The sequence below is a fragment of the Macrobrachium nipponense genome, chromosome 2 (genome assembly GCF_015104395.2).
Source record: "Macrobrachium nipponense isolate FS-2020 chromosome 2, ASM1510439v2, whole genome shotgun sequence".
Lineage (NCBI taxonomy): Eukaryota > Metazoa > Arthropoda > Malacostraca > Decapoda > Palaemonidae > Macrobrachium > Macrobrachium nipponense.
Genome location: NC_087201.1, coordinates 160,596,087 through 160,619,323, shown reverse-complemented (window position 1 = coordinate 160,619,323; position 23,237 = coordinate 160,596,087). Strand labels below are relative to the sequence as shown.

Here is a 23,237-nt window from a genome sequence, read left to right as displayed (position 1 = left end):
TATAATATATATATATATATATATATATATATATATATATATCTATATATATTATATATTCGCATGGTAACACTGCGTCCCGGCCTTTAAATAGTTACGCTATGTCTAAGTCAGTTAACATTAGCAAAACTTCATTCTTCCCAAATTTCTTTAAGCCATTCGTCTCTCTCTCTCTCTCTCTCTCTCTCCTCTCTCTCTCTCTCTCTCTCTCTCTTACCTCATCCATCATTTCCTTTTCGCTGGCCGGAGAGACGGTCGTCATTCTCTCCGCCTCCTTCTTTTTCAGTTCCTCTTCCGTAAGTTTGTGACAAACGACCGGAGACTTTAGGAGGGGCATTTTGAGCGCCCTCTCCTCGTACCCCGGGCAGCAGGGTGCTGGGCATAGGGTCACTCCGCGCATCTCCTTCCAGCCCCCCATGCAGCAGGTGAACTGGAATAAAAAAGAAAGATAAAAAATGTGGAATGAGTATTCAGTTGTCTTAAAAGGCCCAAACACTGAATGATATTATGAACGATTGTCTGAAAGCCTGTCTGTATCGTTCTGAATAAATAAATAAATAAATAAATAAATAAATAAATAAATAATAAGTAATAATTAAATTAAATAAATAAATAAGAAACTAAATGAATAAATAAATAAATAAATAAATAATAAAAAATAAATAAATAAATAAATAAATAAATAAATAAATACAAAATCGTTCATAAGCAGAAGCCAGCAGGGTAATTCTACAGAATAGTTCCGCACGGACTGCAAGGAACGTAACCGCGGATACGACTTCCACTAGGGATTGGGGCGTCCAATGTATTTCGCCGTGTTTAGTACTGGACCCTGGGGGTTAATTACAGTCGTCCGAACAAATAATACTTAAAATTCTTGTTCAGGAGGTAAAACTACATAGAAAACCGCAACTTCCATAGTCTGGGCCGCCGCGGAATAGTCCCATGGATCTACCGCCAGGAGATATTCAGTCAACAATGGGTTGGCAAGTAAGGTCATGGTGAAATTATTCAACGTTAATCTCGTGTGCTTCTAGAAACAGGAACAAAATCGTTTCATGGTCGTTTCACTTAAGGTGAAATGAATTTTCCCCCTTAGCAAGTAATGGCACAGACTGCAATTCGCCGTAATTAAATAGTTAACTATCACGGTTCAGTTTGAAACTAGAAGAAAATAAAATAAAATAAATTAAAATTTCAGATCAGTAACAAAATGAGCCAAAGATAAATGAAATAGTATATCAAATGAACAAGAATTGCCGAGTGGTGACGCTTCGTAAATTAGATAAGCTGAGAAAATCAAAATATCATTTGAATTCTTTCAATTTAAAGTTTTTTCGCATGGTAACACTGCGTCCCGGGCTTTAAATAGTTACGCTATGTCTAAGTTTTAGGTAAATAAAAGGATATCTGGGTGTACATTTGTAACTGAAAAGTGTTTTAATAATTTACTGTATGCGAATTACCGTTAATAATCGAAATAGGATATTATTTAAAGCCTGGGACGCAGTGTTACCATGCTCAAACACCACAGGCGGATGGACAGATGGAAAAACACTGAGTATACATAGTCTACTATAAGTAGTGTGACTAATGCTTTGTTTTTTTCCAGTGTTATTGCTTGATGAAGTCGTTCATGTGGTTTGAAGGTTTCTTAACGGCACCAAAACGTTTAAACAGTTTTAAATATCAATTTGTGCAGAGGAAGACTCCGTAGATAAGTTATAGCTATCTATTTCTTTGGATTTCTTTTAGTGAAAGTAAATAATGTGCACACACAGGAAGATGACAACTGTTCAGAACGTGTTGCCATCAAGCTAGGCCTATGTTGTTCTAAGGCCGGGCAGGCAAGTTGTCGAAAGGAGCTTGCTACTAAAGGTAGATTTAGGGTACTTATCCGCGGCCTAGACTATGACAGCTGCTGTTTTTCTATGCAGTTTTACTTGCTGAACAAGAATTTTAAGTAATATTTATTCGGACGACTGTAATTAACACCCAGGGTCCAGTACTAAACATGGCGAAATACATTGGAGGCCCAATCCCTACTGGATGTATCCACGGTTACGTTCCTTGCAGTCTGTGCGGAGTGCTTCTGTAGAAATACCTGGTACCTGTATTTAAAAAAAAAAATAACACCTGGTTGATAAATGGCAGTAAAATAGTTTAGGATTAATGATTTTGGGTCAGATATAAAGGTAAAGATTTACAATATAGCAGCTGGTTGTCTGAAACTGATGAAATGTAGTAGTACTACTATTTTTGACTCCCTCGGTGAGAAGTTAGGTAGTAGGTAGGACTTAGAGTTTTGGCCAGACCTAAGATATGATTTATTACTTTGGCGTGGAGTAAGTCGTTTATTTTGAAATAGCCTGTAAAGTATTTTTCAGATAGTTTAATATGATTTTGATAACTAGGCTATATTATAATATACAAAACTTCCCAGTATTGTCCGTACAATAGTGGGAAACCATAACCAGAATTCAGGTTAGGTTGGAGATACCCAGGCTAGGATATGGCGTCCTAGGTTAGGCTAAGGTTATTTATCATATACAGGCAGTCCCCGGGTTACGACAGGGGTTCCGTTCTTGAGATGCGTCGTAAGCCAAAAATCGTCGTAAGCCGGAACATCATCAAAAATCCTAAGAAAACCTTACTTTTAATCCTTTGTGTGAATTCAAAACTATGTAAACTGCATTCTTATTGCATTTTTCATCAATAAAACCTTTAAATATTGATTACTTTGCATTTTTGGTGTCATATTTCATCTGCCGGATCAGCGTTTGTAGGCGTCGTAACCCTGGAACATGAGTCGTAACCCTGGAAATAATTTTTGATAAATTTAATTGAAAAGCGTCGTAACCTCGGAATGTCGTAAGCCGAGACCGTCGTAACCCGGGGACTGCCTGTGCATCACTTCTAGCTATATACAAGTTTTGAACCTCCTCCAACTAGAAACACTGGTTTCCTACTGTGACCACTCCATTATTTTTTTTTTTTACATACCTAGGGGTCTCATTACTTTAAATGATGTCAGATTCATAAAAAAATTACATACAAAATATTTCAAAGTTTTAACTCTTACTGAAGCAGGCTCATAACTTCAGCCCCACTTTCACCATCTTTTTTAGCATGGGTGTCAGTTCTCAGAGATATCTTTCATGTTTTGTGAATTAGTAGAATAGTAGGCTATTTTGGTAAGACTAGGTATTTGGTATACTACTACCTAATTGTTTCATATAACTGGGTGTTTATACTGTAGTTTCTTGCACAGTAGTATATTGTTTCTGTCACAGTAATTATATTGAATTCTCATATGCGTGGCATTCATCACAAATGAATAGTCATCAAGATATTAGTAGAATGTAAAAAGAATGAATTTTATTTGGCAAATGGAGCCATATCATGTATTACAGAGTATGTTTGAGGCTGATGTTGTGTAAGTTACAGCTTATATATACCCAGCAGGTTTGTGTATAAGGTTCCTAGCCTAACGCCAGGTTAGGCTAGGCTATGGAAAGTTAGGTTAGGATGTGCTCTGTAAATGCCATGCCAACATTTCATTCACTTATTCTTATTTTACCCTCAGAGCAACATTTTTTTTTTTTTTTTTTTTTTTTTTTTTCCTTTTTTTTCTTCTCCTCTTCCTCCTTCCCCTCCTCCCTCCCCTCCCCCCCTCTTTCCTCTCTCCTCCCCTCTTCCCCTCTCATCTCTCTCTCTCCGTCTCTCTCTCTCTCTTCTCCTCTCGTCCTCTCTCTCTCTCTCTCTCTCTCTCCTCACTGAGGTGCCACCCTGATTATAAAATTTTACTACCATTAATATAGGCTACAACTAAATTTAGCAATGTTAAATTTAGTTTTTACATATTGTACTAAAAAAATGTTGTTGACCATTGGGTATGTTGAAGACTTCCTTTACAATCTTGATGCAAAATTTAAAATTAAGATAATTCCTCAATAGCGTTATGTTTCCCACCATGCATTTTTAGTCCACCTGCTTACTTGGTAAGAAAAGACATATATTGTAAAATTTATATGATCATGTGTATTGCCACATGACAAAGTACAAGTATTGTTGTCATCTTAGCTAATTTAATGCATGTTTTCCAAAGAAACATAACACTGTTATCGCTTAGAACAGTGTTGCAGACATTGACACAGGCATAAGGGTAGGGATCCTCCTTTCTTTTCAAAAAAAAATCGTCAGGACATTACATCCAAATTTGAGTCTGCATTTCAATACAACCATTTGTTTCTGCCAACAAACAGACTGGCAAATAAGCAAAACAAACTGAAAAGGTAACCGTGAATAATACAAAGTTCCATTTCTTCTTAAAAGATCAGGTTTAAAGTGTCACATGTGAATGGTAGGCCTAGGGTATGGGAAAGTGCTTCATGATGGGGCCGTGGGGGGGGGGGTGAGGTTGGGGTAGTGTGGTTGTGGGAAATGGATGTCGGGGTAGGGGTGGGGGTTGGAGAAATGAAGGAGGTTTGCAAGTGTGGGAAAATGACGTAGAATTTTCATGCGACAATCGTCAAATGTCCAATGAGCTGCTTGTGCGAACAGTATTACGAATGGATACGCATAAATTGGTTCCTCACCAAAAGTACGAATATATATATTTTTTCCTACTGTGCAAATTGTGCTTTTTGCCAAAGTATGAAAACATTAGGCGAGGGTAGGGATAGGTAATACGTACACATACGTAGCTCTCATTGTTCGAAGACGTGCGTATGTCAAAAGTTAATTTTAAATATCGTTATTTGTGTTATAGCCTTCATCACAAACCCTGTTGATTTAACTAACTCGTGAAGTAAAACGCGTTTTTTTTTTTATATAATATTCGAAGGTTTAAACATCGCGTGCTCTTTCCTAACATTTGCTACTTAGATATTCCTCTTGGTTCCTTGTGTTACGTAACCGAAGTTTAATGAAACCACTTACATACAAGATGACTGTAATTTTATAGCCTCTGTATTATTATGATATGGATGTAAAGCAGCGGTAACTGATTAATTGAAGTATGAAGTCAAAACCATTACTTGGTTAAAGTTTTTTTTTAGCAAAGGTTATTTAATGAAAGTATTTTGTTTTTAAAATGTCTAGTAACAGCATTAACAGTTGCGAACTTTTAAGTCTTCACCTTTGTGTGTGTGTGTGTGTGTGTGTGTGTGTGTGAGAGAGAGAGAGAGAGAGAGAGAGAGAGAGAGAGAGAGAGAGAGAGAGAGTTTCCATATCCATAATTCGTTGTTTTTGTTCTTCCTTACTAAACTGTGTCGTAAGGATTATGGTAGCAATATGCTATTTTTTATATTCGCACTACACCTTGGTAATTATTTCTGCCTCATTTTTTAAAATTCCAGTTCGTGAAGCAAACTTGTTTTATTTCGTCTGAAAGCTGGCGATATCGTGAGCTTGAATTGCTTTTGCAAATGTACTAGTAAAGTAAAAAGAAAAAAAAATGAAAGGTGTTCAGTGAATGCATTATTTCTGTTCAGTGAGAATGAAAGTAAAGGATTTACAATACCTTCTCACACAATATATGTGTGTGTGTGTATATAAATATATATATATATATATATATATATATAGATATATATATATATATCTATATATTAAAGGTTTTTGCCACGGAGGAAAAAATGAAAGGCGAGAGAGCCAAGAACTTTCGGTCTAGTACGACCCTAAGTAAAGGGTCGTACTAGACCGAAAGTTCTTGGCTCTCTCGCCTTTCATTTTTTTCCTTCGTGGCAAAAACCTTTATTTATACATAGCATCACGTTTTATATACTTCGTGATCAAGTTATTCAATATATATATATATATATATATATATTATAATATATAGATACATGCGTACTTACATATACATACACACTAGGCGGCAGCCTTGTGGCGGACAACTGTAGGCCGGTATATGTTAGTCTTGAAACTTCACAGCTCGTAATAAAAACAACCCAATATTATTTCTTTTAAATGGCGCATATACATATATATTTGTGGCCAGATATTGTGATCAAAATGGCACGCGGCTAAATACAATCCGTTATAAAATCTACATATATGGTCCGACTTGGTACATTTCGTTCTAATAGTTTCGCCGTCTACGGCGAACATACGCACAGCCCGACCAGTAGCTTTACATGTTATAATATTATTTATGTGTGTGTGTGTTTTTATATATTTGTGCGTGTGTTAACGTGTGTGCAAAGTTTCACAACTGGGTAATATTTCTTTCATCTCGCGTGTTTTGGCTTATTGGATATAACAATTCCTTGTTACATTTCAGCTGAAGGAACCGAATGTTTAAGGTGCGCACCGTTAGACCTATAGCACATCAAATTACTCTTGACAGTAATTTGTAGTTCATTTACGGCAACGGACAAAGGAAAGAGCCCTGGAAGAGAGTGTAATAAGGACTCCGATCCAACTCTCCCGCCTCTGAACTCCTTTATTGGTTCAGCGTTTTTGAGTTGCCTCGAGGAGGAAGAGGCCGGGGTTTGAAGGAGGTTCACGGAGGAGAAGTTTGAAGGGGATCGTTAAATGCTTCCAAGGGTAGATCGTCGCGGCCATCATTTAGGTCATAGATCAGATAGGAGTAACCATGAATTCATCGTGTAGGTTCTTAGCAACTGATTGTCAGTGATGGTAAGTTCATAATGTAATTTTGGGTTATTGTTTGATATTGGACGTAAAATCGTAAAAGTCTGCAAATTACAATCCAAAGAATAAACAATAATGAAGAAAGTCCACCGAAAGACTTATCTATAAATTAAAACCAGTACCAACCGTAAAATAATGAAAATCATCGATATTTCTGTACCTTTACGCAAAAAGACACGACTTTTCAGATGATTCTACTCGTTAAACAATGCACCGTGAAAACGAGGACGTGGAAGAACATTCCGAAATCAGAAGTTTTAATAATTGTGAGCTATAAAAAAAGACTTACCCTGTCATCGGCGCTCGCTTGAACGACCAGCAGTGTGAGGAAGGAGGCCACGTAACTCAAGCACCACATCGCGTCTGTAAAAAAGAAAACGGGCGTTTATTTCAGATAAGACCTTTACACCAAACTTACACATTTATAGACCTACGTGAAGAACTTTATTTCGTGTTTGAGATGAAAGTTTATAGAGAATAGCTCCTACTCTTACAGTTTCATCATTCATTCGTCAGTGCTTTTTTTGCAGAGCTTTGAGTTTGTCAATGAAAGTTCGTCTTGTAAACATGCGTTTGTAATTTTGTTTTTGACAATTAGCGACTACTTTCGTACTTGACTCTGGTTCTTGGTTCCTATACTCGGTTTTTTTTCCATCTGTCCACCCGCCTGTGGTGTTTGCGTATGGTAACACTGCGTCCCGGGCTTTAGATAGTTACATTCAGCTTACATTCAACAATAATAACAATATCCTATTTCAAATATCAACGGTGTAATTCGCATACAGTTAATTATTAAAACACTTTTCAGTTGCAAATGTACACCCAGATATCCTTTTATTTACTTAAAACTTACACATGGCGTAACTATCTAAACCCCGGAACGCAGTGTTACCATACATAAACACCACAGGCGTGTGGACAGATGAAAAAAAAAAAGCAGAGTATAGGCGCTCACTTTACAAACACAGTTGCGGGCACACTACACTGTTTATGAGGTGCAAAACTTTATTTACTTTTACCCCAACTCCCTTTCATTTCTTCCTCTTTATAAGTGAGGCAGAGCCGTGCTACTTAGCTTTGACATCCATAGCTTTCCAGGTTAAGAACATTCTTAATTTTGAGTGCTATCCTTACATATTCTCCCATTTTTCTGTTAGAGGATATCAGTGTCCCTAAATTTATATCCTGATCTAATTTTTTTTTTTTCACAGACCTCTTCCTCAAATTTGCCCCGGAAGTAAGCCTTCAAGTTCAACATAATTCAGTCTATAATACAATTATTTAGAAGCAACGAAGCGGAAATAACGGGTGCCATATAACAGAGGAATTTTATTTTTTCTCCTTTGTGATCACTTCAGGTCTCGGTAGAAGTTACAAGTTATCTTCATGCATGTAATCACGTCCAAAGGGCTTTTGTATATAGATGTATGTTGTGTGTTTAGGGAGAGAGAAAATGACTGGCATAGACTTTTTCTCCAAGTATTGATTATACTTATTTTTTGACAGTTAAATGGTATTCAAAGAAACGCTGGTTACGCTACGAGTTGTATAAGTTCTTTAATCAGCTCGGACGTGTTCGAGAGGTTTAATATAAACTGAAGATATTAGTTTACAGGAGCTCTTCAGACTTATTTGCTGTTTTTGGGGCAGGAAGAGTTAGAAAAAAAAATACATATTAGGCCTAAGTGAAGGAGGCTCTGTTGTAGGGACAAAGACCTATGCCGTTGTCTTAATGATTTGGAAGGGGGAGGTCATTCTGTTGTTTTGATAAAAGCTCTATGATTCCAAGAACCCTCCTTATTGCCCTTTTGTGATGTCTGAGTTACTTAGGGCATTAAGTTGAATTTCTTGACTGGCTCTCCACGGAGAGAGAGAGAGTGAGAGTAATAAAAATAATAATAATAATAATCTTTATTTCCAATATTTACGTTGGCTATTCTGTATCTTACAAAGGATAAAATATATTTCAATGCATGAGTTACATTTCATACTACTCACAGTTTACACACACACAAAACATCTTAAAATTACAAAATAGTATGTATAATTTTATTTACATGTGTAAATAGGAATCATTATGATTTAGAAAGTTGCCCTTCTATTGTTACAATTTTGAAAATGCAGTGATGTTACCGTATAAAGCGTTATCAACCTACCGGCAAAAAATGTTTCTTTAGAGCTGATTTGAAAGAATTGATATCAACTATTGTTTTTATAGCTGTTGGTAGCTTATTCCAAGCTAAAGGACCCTGTACAGTGAACGATCTTTTACCCAGTTCGGTATTTGTCCTTGGTACGTAAAGGTCGAGAGAGAGAGAGAGGAGCATATATTTTAGTAGTTGGTGCCGAGTAGCGTAGAGACAGTATACAGTGTAATGCCTTGTTGTGTATACGTGAGTATTTAGCCAATCGCAAAAAATGAGTTCTGTTTAAAACGGTAGGAAATTTTCGATGTGGCATATTTGATACAAGTCGCCAAGTCCTCTTTAAATATTAGGTTTATGGGTAGCTTATTGAAAAGGCGCTCATCCAATTCCTCTTAAAATAAAAATAAAATGCAAAAACCTCCTACATGCTTGTACCGCTGGAATTGTGAAGCCATAGATATAAATCTAAATCCGCTCTTGCCTTAAATACGCAATGAAATGAAATCCCTCACCCCAGAGAATTTATAATTTGGAAAATTATTAAATTTTTGCTTTCATTATCGAAGAGAGTGGGTTCATAATGTCGTGTTAATGATGTATAGGATATCGCCGATATACATCGAGAACAAAGCACATTTTGGATATACTCTGCGTTTTAAATAATGACGTTTATTATTTGTATTATTAAAACCTTTCTAAGTAAAATTTGCCCTATAGTTAATTATTACTTACGTTATTCTAAAACGAATAGATATGTATGTGGGTAAAAAAAAAATGCTTTATGTGGTTTTGACTGGATACTTCATTTTCACTCAAAACACCGTGTAGGCCTATATGAAGGTACTACTAAATTGTTATTGTAGGGAGTTTTCAAAATCCCGTAGTATAGCGCTACGGCAACACCACCTACATTACTTTTATCGTGGTATCACTATCTGTCGTATTTGCCTACTCCTTGCTTCAGTGTCTACCATTTTAGGCTTAAAGTTTGAGCCGTTTCAAAGGTAAATCCCGCCTACTACTACTGCTGCTGCTGCTGTTGCTGCTACTACTGGTACTAATCGCACATTTCCGTATCCGTGACGACGCTTGATCGAAAATAGCAACGTTGGCTAAAATTTCAGCCGGGCGAAACCTTGCAATGGCGAGGTTTCACGTCCGTCGTTGGGAACTTTCTCCTGCCTGCGTCCTTGGACAACAGAATGTCTTCTTTAGCATATGCATTTAAATGCGGAAACTTCGATCTCGCTTTCATATTTTCGTACGTAATTGAACCAAACAAAAACTTCATTCAGTTTTCTTCTGATTGAAAAAGAAACCCACGTAATAATATTGTTCGTCGTCAGTCTCGGATCTTTATGAGACTAAGCTCATCAAGGTGTTTTGTCTTGAGTGTTTGAGACACACTCCGATCGAATTCTTCGCTTTTCTGTGGTAGGGTCAAGGAAATAATTACTGTTATTATTAGCGCATTTTCACTTCGGAAGATGCATTCAGTTGTTGTAAAGTTCGAATAGCTTGCGGTATTTTGCGAATATCTATTTTTTTTATATTATGAAAGTATATAGGCTTCATTTGACGTTTGTTCTACCAACTACCTGACAAGAAAAATCAACACAGACGGGTTTATCATATTTTATGTATAATGGACGATGAAACGTAAATGTTCATGCATTTCTTTATTTAAGTAACATTAGCAACATCAACTGTCGATTGTTACTTATCCTTTAAATACGCAAAAGTTCACCGAAATATCAGTTCGTCGATGAGAACCTTTGCTATTTGCTGGTCTCGCCTCTCCGTCTTGCATAATTTATTCTGACACGGAGACCGCTCCGATCTTCATCAAAGGCTGAAAAGACGCTGATAGCTCCACATTCATTTTAAATGCTATAACTGGCGAAAGAGTGTTCCGTTCATCTGCGTAATATTCCCCCAAATATTAGCGTTTAATTTCTTGTGTAGCCTATATTAGCATGATATTGTCTTCAGGTTATTTTCGTAATTCCTCTCGTATATTCCAGTTCCCCGTGGAAGGAATTGTGCGGTTTACTTCGTAGCCAAGAGTTCCTCGTGCCTCAGTGGCGCGGTCGGTATGGTGTTGGCTTACCACCTCGGTGGCCGCGAGTTCGATTCCCGGGCATTCCACTTAGGAGTGAGAGATGTATATTTCTGGTGATAGAAGTTCACTCTCGACGTTGGTCCCGTTGCTGAATAACCACTTGTTCCATGCAACGTAAAAACACCGTACAAACAAACAAGAGTTCCTCGTTGGACGAGTGGATTATATGCTCTCCCACTGAGTTGGTTGTTGCGAGTTCGATTCCCCCGCTCTGCCAACGTAGAATCAGAGGAATTTACTTCTGGTGATTAGAAATTCATTTCTCGATATAATGTTGTTTGAATCCCACAGTAAGCTGTAAAAAATATCTAATCCTTCGGGCCAGTCCTAGGAGAGCTGTTAATCAGCTCAGTGGTCTGATTAAACTAAGATTTATTAAACTTAACCTCATACACGGGATTAAACATCTGCAAACAAAAAGCAGTTTATAGTTCTGTTTCCGTTGGTATTGAAATCTTTAGGCCTACCACTCTTTTCAAAAGTGAAACACCAGCAACCGTTACTTGAGGGTAACGGGGACAGGAGACGGAGGAGGATGGGGTGGGGTGGGGGAGATGTTGGCGTCAAGCCTGTACCCTTGCATGTTCACTTCTATATAATGAGAATATCAGCGCCGTTGTTAAAGACGTGGTGTCGTCGTGGGTATACCTGGTATTTGAATGTCATATTTACGCCTAAGTGTGACGTGACAACCTGTGTTTTTTATTGTATAGTAAGTAGTATGGTTTTCTTTGTCCTAGGTTTTGGGTTTCTTGGCTAAAAGCTAGACTTAGCATACATACTCTTCTCTCTATTGTTGGTTAATTGCGTTTTTTGTATATTTGTTACTGACGTATATTTTTAGCTACTATTATATATTGGTATTTTAGTCGCCATTTCATTGTACTCCGTTCGTTTCTCGCGTATTTCATTCTGTGGAAGTTTATAACCTGTAAACCTCTTATCTTAATTCACTTAATTTTGTACTCTCCTAGATGACTGCCTGTGCAGAGGAAATAAACCTAAGGCAACTGAAATCTTTACATGTCCTTAGGAACTGATATACTAGCTGCATGCTGATGAGAAAAAGATAATAAGAAGAATTGAGAAGATCCTACATAAATTAAATCCCGTCGAAACAGCCATAATATTTAATGATACTGCCCCCAGAGAAGGTCTCCTTCCTAATAATAATAATAATAATAATAATAATAATAATAATAATAAGATATATAATGATAGAATCCCGAACAGCTTTTTATGGTGCCAAGAGGGATATCGCATTCGGGTAATTAGCTATATACGTTTAGCTTTCCTTTCATCTCTTGTTTCTTGGGATTTTCGATTGTGTAAAACGTCTACTAGATCGGTGGAAAGGTAATCTCAAGTACTTGTATCGAAGCGTTGTATAGTTATTCGCAAATATGACTCTCTCTCTCTCTCTCTCTCTCTCTCTCTCTCTCTCTCTCTCTCTCTCTCTCTCTCTCTCTCTCTCTCTCTCTCTCTCTCTCTCTCTCTCTCTCTCTCTCTCTCTCTCTCTCTCTCTCTCTTCACGGACTGCTAAGGAAATGGGTGGTTTAGTAACTGGTAGCAGACGTGACGCTGCTGGTCCGCCATCTTTTCCTTCCCAGATAGTCACTTCTACCAAAACTAGACAGCTTTGCCTGAAGAGTGGCATTTGTGTGCCTGCCTTGATAGGGTGTATTGTATATATTCATTTACAGCAATACAAAGAGTGCCTGTAAGAGCAGAAATTACAAAAAAAAAAAAAAAATGAATGAACAACGGGTATAGCTGTATAGCCGTACTATTAAATTCCACCATGGTCTTTCGACGAAATCGAAGAGACAAGAGAGTTCAGTGTATAGTCTGATAGCATACGCGAAGCGTGTGCAGTTTTTAATGTTATTTGATAAGTGAGTTGCGACTTGAAGGTACGAAAATTCCATCTCGAAGATGCGTTTTGGAATAATGCTTGCACGACAGCATTGTTTGTCAGCTTGCTTTCGAAATATGAAAGCTTAAGAGGGAGGGAAGGTTTGGCCGATTAGTTAAAAGCGAGCAGATTTGAATGATGGAAAGGAGTCACCAGTTCTGGGAAAGAGAAGGTATGTGTGTGAGTGTGTGTGTTTCTGCGTGTGCTAGGATGAAACAACTATATAAAGAGAGACTATTGTTGTTTGTGGAGGCAGATAAGAAATTATTGAAGATATTGATTGAATTTCCTTATCAACATTTCGCCAAATGAAAACGTTACATAACGTTTTAAGCAATATGATTAAATTTTCAACAATGCATAAGCCAAAGTTACGAAAGTGGTTATTTTGTAGTTTTCCAACTATTGCCGTAAAATGATGATGTTAAGTCATAACAGTTACGCAATGAACGGACATTATTTCCTTTTTGAAGTTATTGTACTACGTAATTATATAAACAGCGTCTGTAAAATGCTAGCCAGAATAAAGAAACTGATCTATAAATGTAAAGACTGGGATGGAAAGGAGGGAAAAATGAATATTAACGAATTACTGGTAATTATGATAATGTATAATTAAGCCATTGGTATGTAAATATATCCGTGGCTGCTGTATTAAAGCGTCACAATTATGACAGGATTTTTTGTATAGCAAACATACCGAAGTCCAGACTCACGGTCCAGCTGAACTAGACCGTGTCTAGACGCAAGGCACTCGCCATACTTTTGGAGTGATAAGATGGCCGCAACGCGGCGGCGTCATCTCTTTGGCTCAGTCATGACACCCCCTCATGAATGAGATCAGCGCATCTCTCCCTTGATTACGATCCACCTACATGACTTCGTTGGGGAGGGTATATTTGTCCTACTTGGTGATCGTGGTAGAAATTGTCCGCCCGATCTATAAACCGTCTGGAAATTTTTTTTTATTTTTTTTTTTCCTTTAGAGCGCGTCTTAGAACCCAGAGTATTGACATCAACTCGTGTTCCGTCTTTAATGAGTTGTCGTCAAAGCTTGTATCCGGGAGACCAGCAATGAGCGCTGAGTTAGTCACCGCCAGAGATGCCACCACGCTAGGCTAATAATGGTCATTAGCTTTAATTGTGTGATTAAAACTGACGATCATAACGCTGGAGGGAAGCTGGGCAAAATATTTCGTAATTTTTTTGTCTTTTTTAATGTCAATATGTGAATATGCTTGGCATACGTCAAGTCTAGTTCAGCGGGATCGTCTTCACGGATTCTGAAAACCTTTAGAACTTTTTTTTTGAGTGGATTAGTGGATGTACTTGCTTGGTTCATATCTAATTATCTTTGTTTCACGTTCCGTGTCAGTTTTCTCTCTCTCTCTCTCTCTCTCTCTCTCTCAAGGCATCGGCTGTGACCTAAGGAAAGCCTGAGGTATAATCACCATAGATATCTATGCAAGAAGAATTTCCTGACTAGATGCTGAGAAGGGTCACCATCGCCTGTCTCCTGTAGGGAGGTATATAGTGCCGTCAGTGCATCCCATGCGGTGCACTGTAGGCATTACTTACCCTTTTAATTCCTTTTACTGCACCTCCTTTCACATTCTCTATATTCCATCTTACTTTCCACCTGCTTTGAGGTTTTCCTCCTGTTACACCTTTCAACCCTTTTATTGTCAGTTTCTATTTCAGCGCTGAATGGCCTTATAGGTCCCAGTGCTTGGCTTCTGGCCTAAATTCTGTATTCTATTCTATCATTCCCCTTTAACTGTACCTACCAGGCGCTAAAGATGATAATTTTATTTCTAGTGACTTATCGAGTTGAGATGGTGATATTTTTGTTGTTGATTTTTATTTCTTTTTCTTAGAAGCAAACCTCAGATCTTAAACAGTGCTGAGGCTAGAGGGCTGCAAATTGGTATGTTGATCATGCACCCTCCAATCATCAAGCATACCAAATTGCAGCCATATGGCCTTAGTAGTTTTGATTTTATTATTTTATGAAATGTTAAAGCTAGCTATGACCGTGCGTCTGGCAACGCTTTAAGACAAGGCCACACCGGCTCGTAGCTGAAAGTTTCATAGGCCGCGGCTCACACAGCATTATACGCTGCACAGAAAACTCGATTGTGCCGAAACAATTTTGGATTGTTTTATATATATATATATATGTGTGTGTGTGTGATATATATATATGTGTGTGTATATAATATATATATGTATATATATATAGATATATATATATATATATATATATACACCTTGATAAAGGTGCACCCATTTTCAAATACGTTAAATTTCACTTTCATGCAAAGATACTTATTTGGTTGTAATTGGTCGTATAATGTTCGAATGTTCGACTACAAAAAAGAAAAAAAAAAACGAAAAAAAAACTCGAATTATTGAAATTAGTTTAACACAAGTATGACCACACAGTGCGTTGCAAAAATATTGAATAAACATTAAAGGCGACAGTTGCTAAAAGTTAGCTAGGTGTCATTGCATAGCTGAATTGCTTAGATTTGTCGTAATATGTTCAAAATAGCAAAAGTCAAGAATCAAAATGAGTTATTTTAACCTTTAAATACGTCTTACAATTATTCCTGAAAAATGAGGAATTAGAATTAGCCCATTTAAAAATGACGGCTTCAAATTAACTATGAAAATGAGCTAAAAATGACTTGAGTTAGAATTTTACCATAAAACTGACGATTAAGATTGTCCCTGAAAACGAGTTAAGATTATCCCTGAAAACGAGTTAAGATTATCCCTGAAAACGAGTTAAAAGATTTCCCTGAAAACGAGTTAAGATTGTTTTCCCTGAAAAACAGAGTTAAGAAGATTATCCCTGAAAACGATTAAGATTTCCCTGGAAAAACGAGTTAAGATTGTCCCTTAAAAACGAGTTAAGATTGTCCCTGAAAACTTAAGTTTAAAATTAGTTTAAGATTGTCCCTGAAAACGAGTTAAAATTATCCCTGAAAACGAGTTAAGATTTTCCCTGAAAACGAGTTCAGATTATCCCTGAAAACGAGTTCAGATTATCCCTGAAAACGAGTTAAGATTGTCCCTGAAAACGAGTTAAGATTATCCCTGAAAACGAGTTAAGATTATCCCTGAAAACGAGTTAAGATTGTCCCTGAAAACGAGTTAAGATTGTCCCTGAAAACGAGTTAAGATTGTCCCTGAAAACGAGTTAAGATTATCCCTGAAAACGAGTTAAGATTTTCCTTGAAAACGAGTTAAGATTTTCCCGAAAAATTTTGAATTTTCCTTAAAAACGAGTTAAAAATTTCGATGAAAATGAGTTAAAATTTTCCCTGAAAATGAGTTGGAATTTTTCTTAAAAATTAGTTAAATTTTTCCCTAAAAACGAGCTAGAATTTAACCTAAAACGAGTTGAAATATTCCCTAAAAATGAGTTAAAATTTTCCCTAAAACTCAGTTAGAATTTTCTCTAAAAACTGAGTTAAAATTTTCCCTAAAAATGAGTTAAAATTTTCCATTAAAAAAAAAAAAAAAAAAAAAAAAAAGTTAGAATTTTCCCTAAAAATGAGTTAAAATTTTCCATAAAAATGAGTTAAAATTTTCCCTAAAAAGGAGTTGGAATTTTTCCTAAAAATAAGTTAAAATTTTTCTTTAAAAATTTCTTCCTAAAAATAGTCGTAATAAAAAAAGGTAAAATTTTTCGCTGAAAATGAGTTAAAATTATCCTGAAAAATGAGTTAAATTATTCCCTGAAAATTAGTTGAAATTATGCCTAAAAACGAATTAAAATTTTCCCTAAAAATGAGTTAAAAGTTTCCCTGATAATGAGTTAAAATCCTAAAAACTGACGAATTAAAATTAGTGCAAACAAGAGTAATATGTTTGAGTTAAAGAATTCGCCAAAAAATGAGGCGGTAGAGGTATGTTAGCTCTTTTAAACTGCAAGGTCTCGTTAAACTGAGTTACAGAAAGATGCATCACTATTTATGCCAGATGTTGTGTACTAAATGTTAACGCACGTACACAAATATTAAAAAATTAATGTCATTTTTTTATATTCCATCGGGCCAGAATGTATGATATTTTTTATTGTTTTTATATCTATTTTTTTTTACCATTCAGGAAACATCAAAGTTAAACCAGCACTGTATATTTTAAACGTGATAATTTTGTTGTTGTTAATGTACGATTCGTTTGCAAAATTATATATACAAGATATGGCCGACATTTTTGTAGTGAGTACGTATATACAGGTAGTAAAAAGAAACTTTTTGGAGATCATATTTCATGATGATTACTTTTCTGTTAAGTTACCTATTCAGGTAAAAGTTGCTGTGACGGTTTTTATTTGTGCACACTCAATTTATATTTAATTCTTTATATATGTATATATATACATACATATCACATTACCACGGGTTAAGAATAAGAGACGGGGTGTAAGTCCTGCCCGGTTGCGACTCAATTTCCAAGCTATTCACAAAGGTCTGACACACAAGTATTAGAAGTCACAAATATCTGTACTACAGACACAGTACTGACGAATATACAACTGTCTCTGTAGTATATACAATATTTGTGAAATCGAATACCACAGTGTATGATTCCTTCGTCAATGGCTTGGAAATAAAGTCGAAACCGGGCAGGACCTATACTACACCCAGTGTCTTATTTATCACCTGTGGTAATGTGTGATAAAGGAATCACGCGCTCATATCATTATGGAATTTATGAATTGATATTTTTAATATATACGTACATGTACAGACGGATGTTTGTATGTATGTATACACACACGCACACCTCCACACTATTGTCTGAAAGAGAGCCTCCCTCCCCGGAAGAGTGCCCCTAGACCAAGGCCCTAGACGTAGAGCATCTGAAGGCGATGACCGCTCACCGGGGGGAACTTTCTGCCACCCCCGGAGGCCGCTCCGGGAGTTCCTTAGCAACTCCCTGTCGAACTTGGGGTGGTCTCTGTCATAACGGCGGCGGCCAGGACCAAAAGGGTAAAAGGCGGAAATGACTGCGAAGAGCCCCTTGTGTATCGTGATTTAAGGGGCACAGTTTCTCGTCTGATGTGGTTTTTTGCTCTCGTAGGGAAAATACGTAGTCACATATATCCGGCTATGCATTAAAATACATATACATATATATTTCATGTTTCAGTATTTATATAACCAAACCTTGAGATCCTGAATACCAGAATAACTCCATGATTATAGGCCAGTTATACATAGTATAGTCTCGCAGATTATGGAAGACGAATTATCAGAAAAATAGAGAAAATTCTTTTTAAGATAAACTCAGATAACTCTGCCATTCTTTTTAATGAGGGACAAAGAAGCTTGCAAAGCCTTGACACACTTTAAATTCGCAGACACTGACAACAAATACCGTTTAATATCCAATTCACTTACGTTGGGATTAACTTACACCCAAAGGGAATTATAACTGACTAGTACAACTTCTTCTCTTGCCAAGTTTCGAAAACAGCAGGCTATTTGAGGACTCGGGAGTTATGAATAGACATAGGAAAATAGAACAGCCACGACATTCTGAAAAATATCAAGTGTAACGAAGCAACCATTGACTCTTCGCCTCTATAAACAGAAAAGCAAAACGCGTCGATAGACTGTTCAGTGGGACGAACTCGCAGTTAAAACGAGTGGGTCAATTACGACGGTCATTCGGGGAAGATAGAAACGGGAGGGGAGGTAATTATAGCATGCTGTTCTATCGAAATAACTTTTGTAAGCAAAACTTGTGGTTATAGACAGATGCGACGAAAATACAGACGAGTTAAGCGTAGCAATAAGTCTTCAGAACAACGACACCTTTTAGTGTTACCAAACGAATCCAGGTAAAAAGAAATTAGCTAAATATTTAGGCATATCTCAATTTAACCAGACCACTGAGCTGATTAACAGCTCTCCTAAAGGAATGGCCCGAAGGATTAGATATTTTCACGTGACTAGGAACCAATTGGTTACCTAGCAATGGGACCTACAGCTTACTGTGGGATCCGAACCGCATTATATCGGGAAATTGATTTCTAATCGCCACAATTACATTCCTCTGATTCCACGTTGGCAGGGCTTGGGCTCGAACTCGCGACTACCGAATCGGTAGGCGAGCATGTTAACCACTCTTCCAATTGTCACTAGTTTGTAACCTGGTGGGTTTTAACCCGGTAATTATCCACCTTCGAGGCGTGTTTAGTACAAGCAATTTGGTAATGGTCGTAAAAACATAAACACAAGACTAAATATCATATAAATATTGACCACAAGAAATATTGTGAATTTTTCCCTGCGACTTGATTACTGGCCACCGTAACTTAACGTAACTTTTTTTCCCTTAGCCAATATTGTGACTTTTTATCCGTGACTTTATTTCTGGACACTGTAAATTAACGTAACTTTTTTCCCCTAGCCAATATTGTGACTTTTTTCCGTGACTTTATTACTGGCCACCTACCAAGCATTTCCGTCTACAACCACAAACATATTCCGTTCAAAATCTCCTTCACCATATCTAGGGAACAGAGAAAAAAGTCACTTTAAGTTACAGTGGCCGGAAATAGTCACAGGAAAAAAGTCACAATATTGGCTAAGGGAAAAAAAGTCACGGTAATTTACAGTGGCCGGAATAAAGTCATGGAAAAAAGTCACAATTTTGGCTAAGGGAAACAAAAGTCACGTTAATTTACAGTGGCCAGAAATAGTCACAGGAAAAAAGTCACGTTAATTCACAGTGGCCGGTAATCAAGTCACAGGAAAAAAGTCACAATATTGGTTAAGGGGAAAAAAGTCACGTTAATTTACAGTGGCCAGAAATAGTCACAAGGAAAAGTCACAATTTTGGCTACGGAAAAAAAGTCACGTTAAGTTACAGTGGCCAGTAATCAAGTTACAGGGAAAAATTCACAATATTTCTTGGAGTCAATATCTATATGATATTTAGTCTTGTGTTTATGTTTTTACGATCATTACCAATTTCCTTGTAATAAACACGCCTCAAAGGTGGATACATAAGTTAAAACCCATCGGGTCATCACTATTTAGTGACAGTTGGACGAGTGGTCAACATACTCGCCTACCGATCCGGTAGTCGCGAGTTCGAGTCCCCGCTCTGGCAACGTGGAATCGGAGGAATGTATTTGTAGCGATTAGAAATTCATTTCTCGATATAATGCTATTCGGATCCCACAATAAGCTGTAGGTCCCATTGCTAGGTAACCAATTGGTTCCTAGCCACGTGGAAATATCTAATCCTTCGGGCCAGCCCTATATGAGCGCTGTTAATCAGCTCAGTGGTCTGGTTCAACTGAGATATTCCTGACCATTTAGCTAATTTTTTTTTTACCTCGATTCGTTTGGTAACACTAAAGGCGTTTCGTTGTTCTGATGACTTATTGCTACGCTTAACTCGTCTGCATTTTCATCGCATTCTGTCTATAACCACAAGTATTGCTTACAAAAGTATTTCGATAGAACAGCATGCTATAATTACCTCCCCTCCCGTTTCTATCTTCCCCGAATGACCGTCGTAATTGACCCACTCATTTTAACTGCGAGTTCGTCACACTGATCAGTCTATCGACGCGTTTTGCTTTTCTGTTTATAGAAGCGAAGAGTCAATGGTTGCTTCGTTACACTTGATATTTTCAGAATGACGTGGCTGTTCTATTTTCGTATGTCTATTCATAACTCCCGAGTCTACAAATAGCCTGCTGTTTTCGAAACTTGGCAGGAGAGGAAGTAGTACTTGTCAGTTATAATTCCCTTTGGGTGTAAGTTAATCCCAACGTATAGTTAATTGGATATTAAACGGTATTTGTTGCCTAGTATCTGCGAATTTAAGTGTCGCGGGTTTATAAGCTTCTTTGTCCTTCATGAGACGAATATCCATCAACCGCTAAAACTGAAGAAGCTCTATTAAAACAAAATCTTACATAAAAAAAACTCCTAAATGATAGAAAATCTGGATTCCAAAATGCTCTATTACATTCTTTTCATTGAATAACTTCTCGTGCTATCTATATAGATAATTGAGAGAGAGAGAGAGAGAGAGAGAGAGAGAGAGAGAGAGAGAGAGAGAGAGAGAGAACATGTATTGGTCTTGATTAATGCTCAATATACACCAGTAACTACACCAGAGAGAGAGAGAGAGAATATGTATTGGTCTAGGTTAATGCTCAATATACACCAGTAACTACACCAGAGAGAGAGAGAGAGAACAAGTATTGGTCTAGGTTCATGATTAATATACACCAGTAATTACACCAAAGAGAGAGAGAGAGAGAACAAGAATTTATTGGTCTAGGGTATGCTCAATATGCACCAGTAACTACACCAGAGAGAGAGAGAGAGAGAGAGAGAATTATGTATCTAGGCTGATGCTCCTAATAGACCAATAACCGCGCATTCCCTCCCTAGTCCTACCCCCGCCCCACCCCTCGGCACGTTCGCAATCCGTAGAATGTGAATTGTTAACATTTAATTGAGTCAGATCCTGGGGGATTTGCGTTATCCCTCGGTCCACTTTTCACTGTACAGGACTTTCATGAACTTTTGACCTTTCCATTTCTGCCTGCTTTTGAGATCTGACTCTCCCTCTGCTTTGCTCTCTCGCGTTGAGTGCTGTCCGTGCACCTCGCGCGATACACTGCAGGCAGCACTTACACGATTCTTTGCAGCTTCCTGTGTTGGCCACTAGCTGCAACTCCTTTCATTCCCTTTACTGTACCTCCGTTCATATTCTCTCTCTCTCTCTCTCTCTCCCATCTTACTTTCCACCCTCTTCGAACAATTGTCTCATGGTGCAACTGCTTTGAGGTTTTCCCGCCTGTTACACCTTTCAAACCTCTCGCTCTCAGCGTTTCTTTTAGCGCTGAATGACCTAGTTGGTTCCTGCGGTGGGCCTTTGGCCTAAATTGTATATTCTGTCTATCTGTCTGTGTTGTTGTCCTTCAGATAACTGTGTACGTTTGTATGTGTGGATTCTGGGAGTGTGGGACTAATGAGAAGTTGTCATCATTCGGTGGCAGTCTTAATATATTCATTTTGGTCCTATAGCCCACGTTTGATACTTTTCCTTGCTTTTCAAATTTCCAAGCGTTTTTAAGGGTTTCCCTTAAAAGACCTGCTGTCAACCCTCCCTGAAACTTCTGCAGGAGATTATCAAAAAGAAAGAAAAAAAGATTAAAAAAAAGAGGGAGATTCATAAATCCAAGGCAGAATGTCATGCTAATGAAATTCATCCAATAATTCTCAATACATTGAATTTTATCTATCTGCTAACAACATAAATGCATAATTTCATGAATAAATAAACCAAAATTAAAGAAAAATATTTGTATCCATACGACAAAATAGCCTGTTGCACACATTATTGCATTGTATTTCATGGGCTGAATATGACGGAGTGATGTAATTTTTTGAACATGAGTGTGTGCTCGGTTATATGCATATGTTTCTGACTTAGCCTTCACAAGTAATTCACTGTTTGGTTTATACTCATAGTGAGCCTTAAGGGCGAAATCATTCGTTATACAAGCAATAAGTGATTGAGAGGAAAGGTAAGAACGAACTTGGCAACCTTACTGTTTAGATAGGTAAGCCCAGACTTACTATCTTGGATTATGTTAGACTGAAACCAGCCAGAACTTCTTCTGAAAGGTCTGGCAAACATCTGTACAGTATTAGTTCATCGTGGAGGTTTCCTTTGTCATCACCTTCAAAAATGTTTGAGAATTTGTTAGAGGAAAATTCTGCTGCGGGAGATTTGCTCCAAATGCGGGAGAATCGAGTGCCATGTCGGAATGCGGGAGGGTTGGCAAGTCTGCTTAAGTCGTGTCGCATATCAAATATCACTGGCGGCTACCTAAACTCTATAGCCTCATGAAAAACTATATTGTTCCAGATTTCTTTAGTTCGGTTTTTATTCGCGTTTTTTGTAGCTCTACTGTGGAATCTCCGCTTGCTGTAGGTTGAAAATGTCTAGAAGGGAGACTAGTGTACCTGGCACTTTTTTCTGTAGTTTTTTCTTTCTTTGTAACGGTGGATATTGAGGTCCTTTTGTCTTCTGGGGTTGATCTGTGTATAATGAGTGTCTTCTTCTTCTTCTTCTTCTTTATTTTAGTAGGAGATCTGGTTTCTTTTACTGGAACCAATGTACTCCCCTCCAATATCTGCTGTCTTTGTCTTAGTTTCTGTTCTTATTCGTCTTAGTTTCTCACCTAAAGATCAAGCGAGCTCCAGTCAGCCGTCACCAGTTTTGGGATGCCAAGATGCGAGACATACCAAATCTGCAACGCATAGAGCTGCCTTTCGTACACTTCATATTACACGAACGATGGAGACAGCAGTTCTCCCCTTCCCCCACCCCTTCA

The 23,237-nt window shown here is 37.5% G+C and overlaps 1 protein-coding gene across 2 annotated transcripts in view; it reads right to left on the bottom strand.

Moving 5' to 3' along the window:
- Positions 1–23,237, bottom strand: part of LOC135221555 (uncharacterized) — a 64,806-nt gene that overhangs the window by 5,684 nt on the left and 35,885 nt on the right. For both annotated transcript variants that reach the window (XM_064259257.1, XM_064259258.1), the window contains exons 2-3: positions 6,950–7,023; positions 218–430 (exon numbers count right to left, since the gene is read on the bottom strand). In XM_064259257.1, the coding sequence (XP_064115327.1) occupies positions 218–430; positions 6,950–7,018 (282 nt within the window). In that variant the 5' untranslated portion in view covers positions 7,019–7,023. The remainder of the gene's footprint in view (positions 1–217; positions 431–6,949; positions 7,024–23,237) is intronic.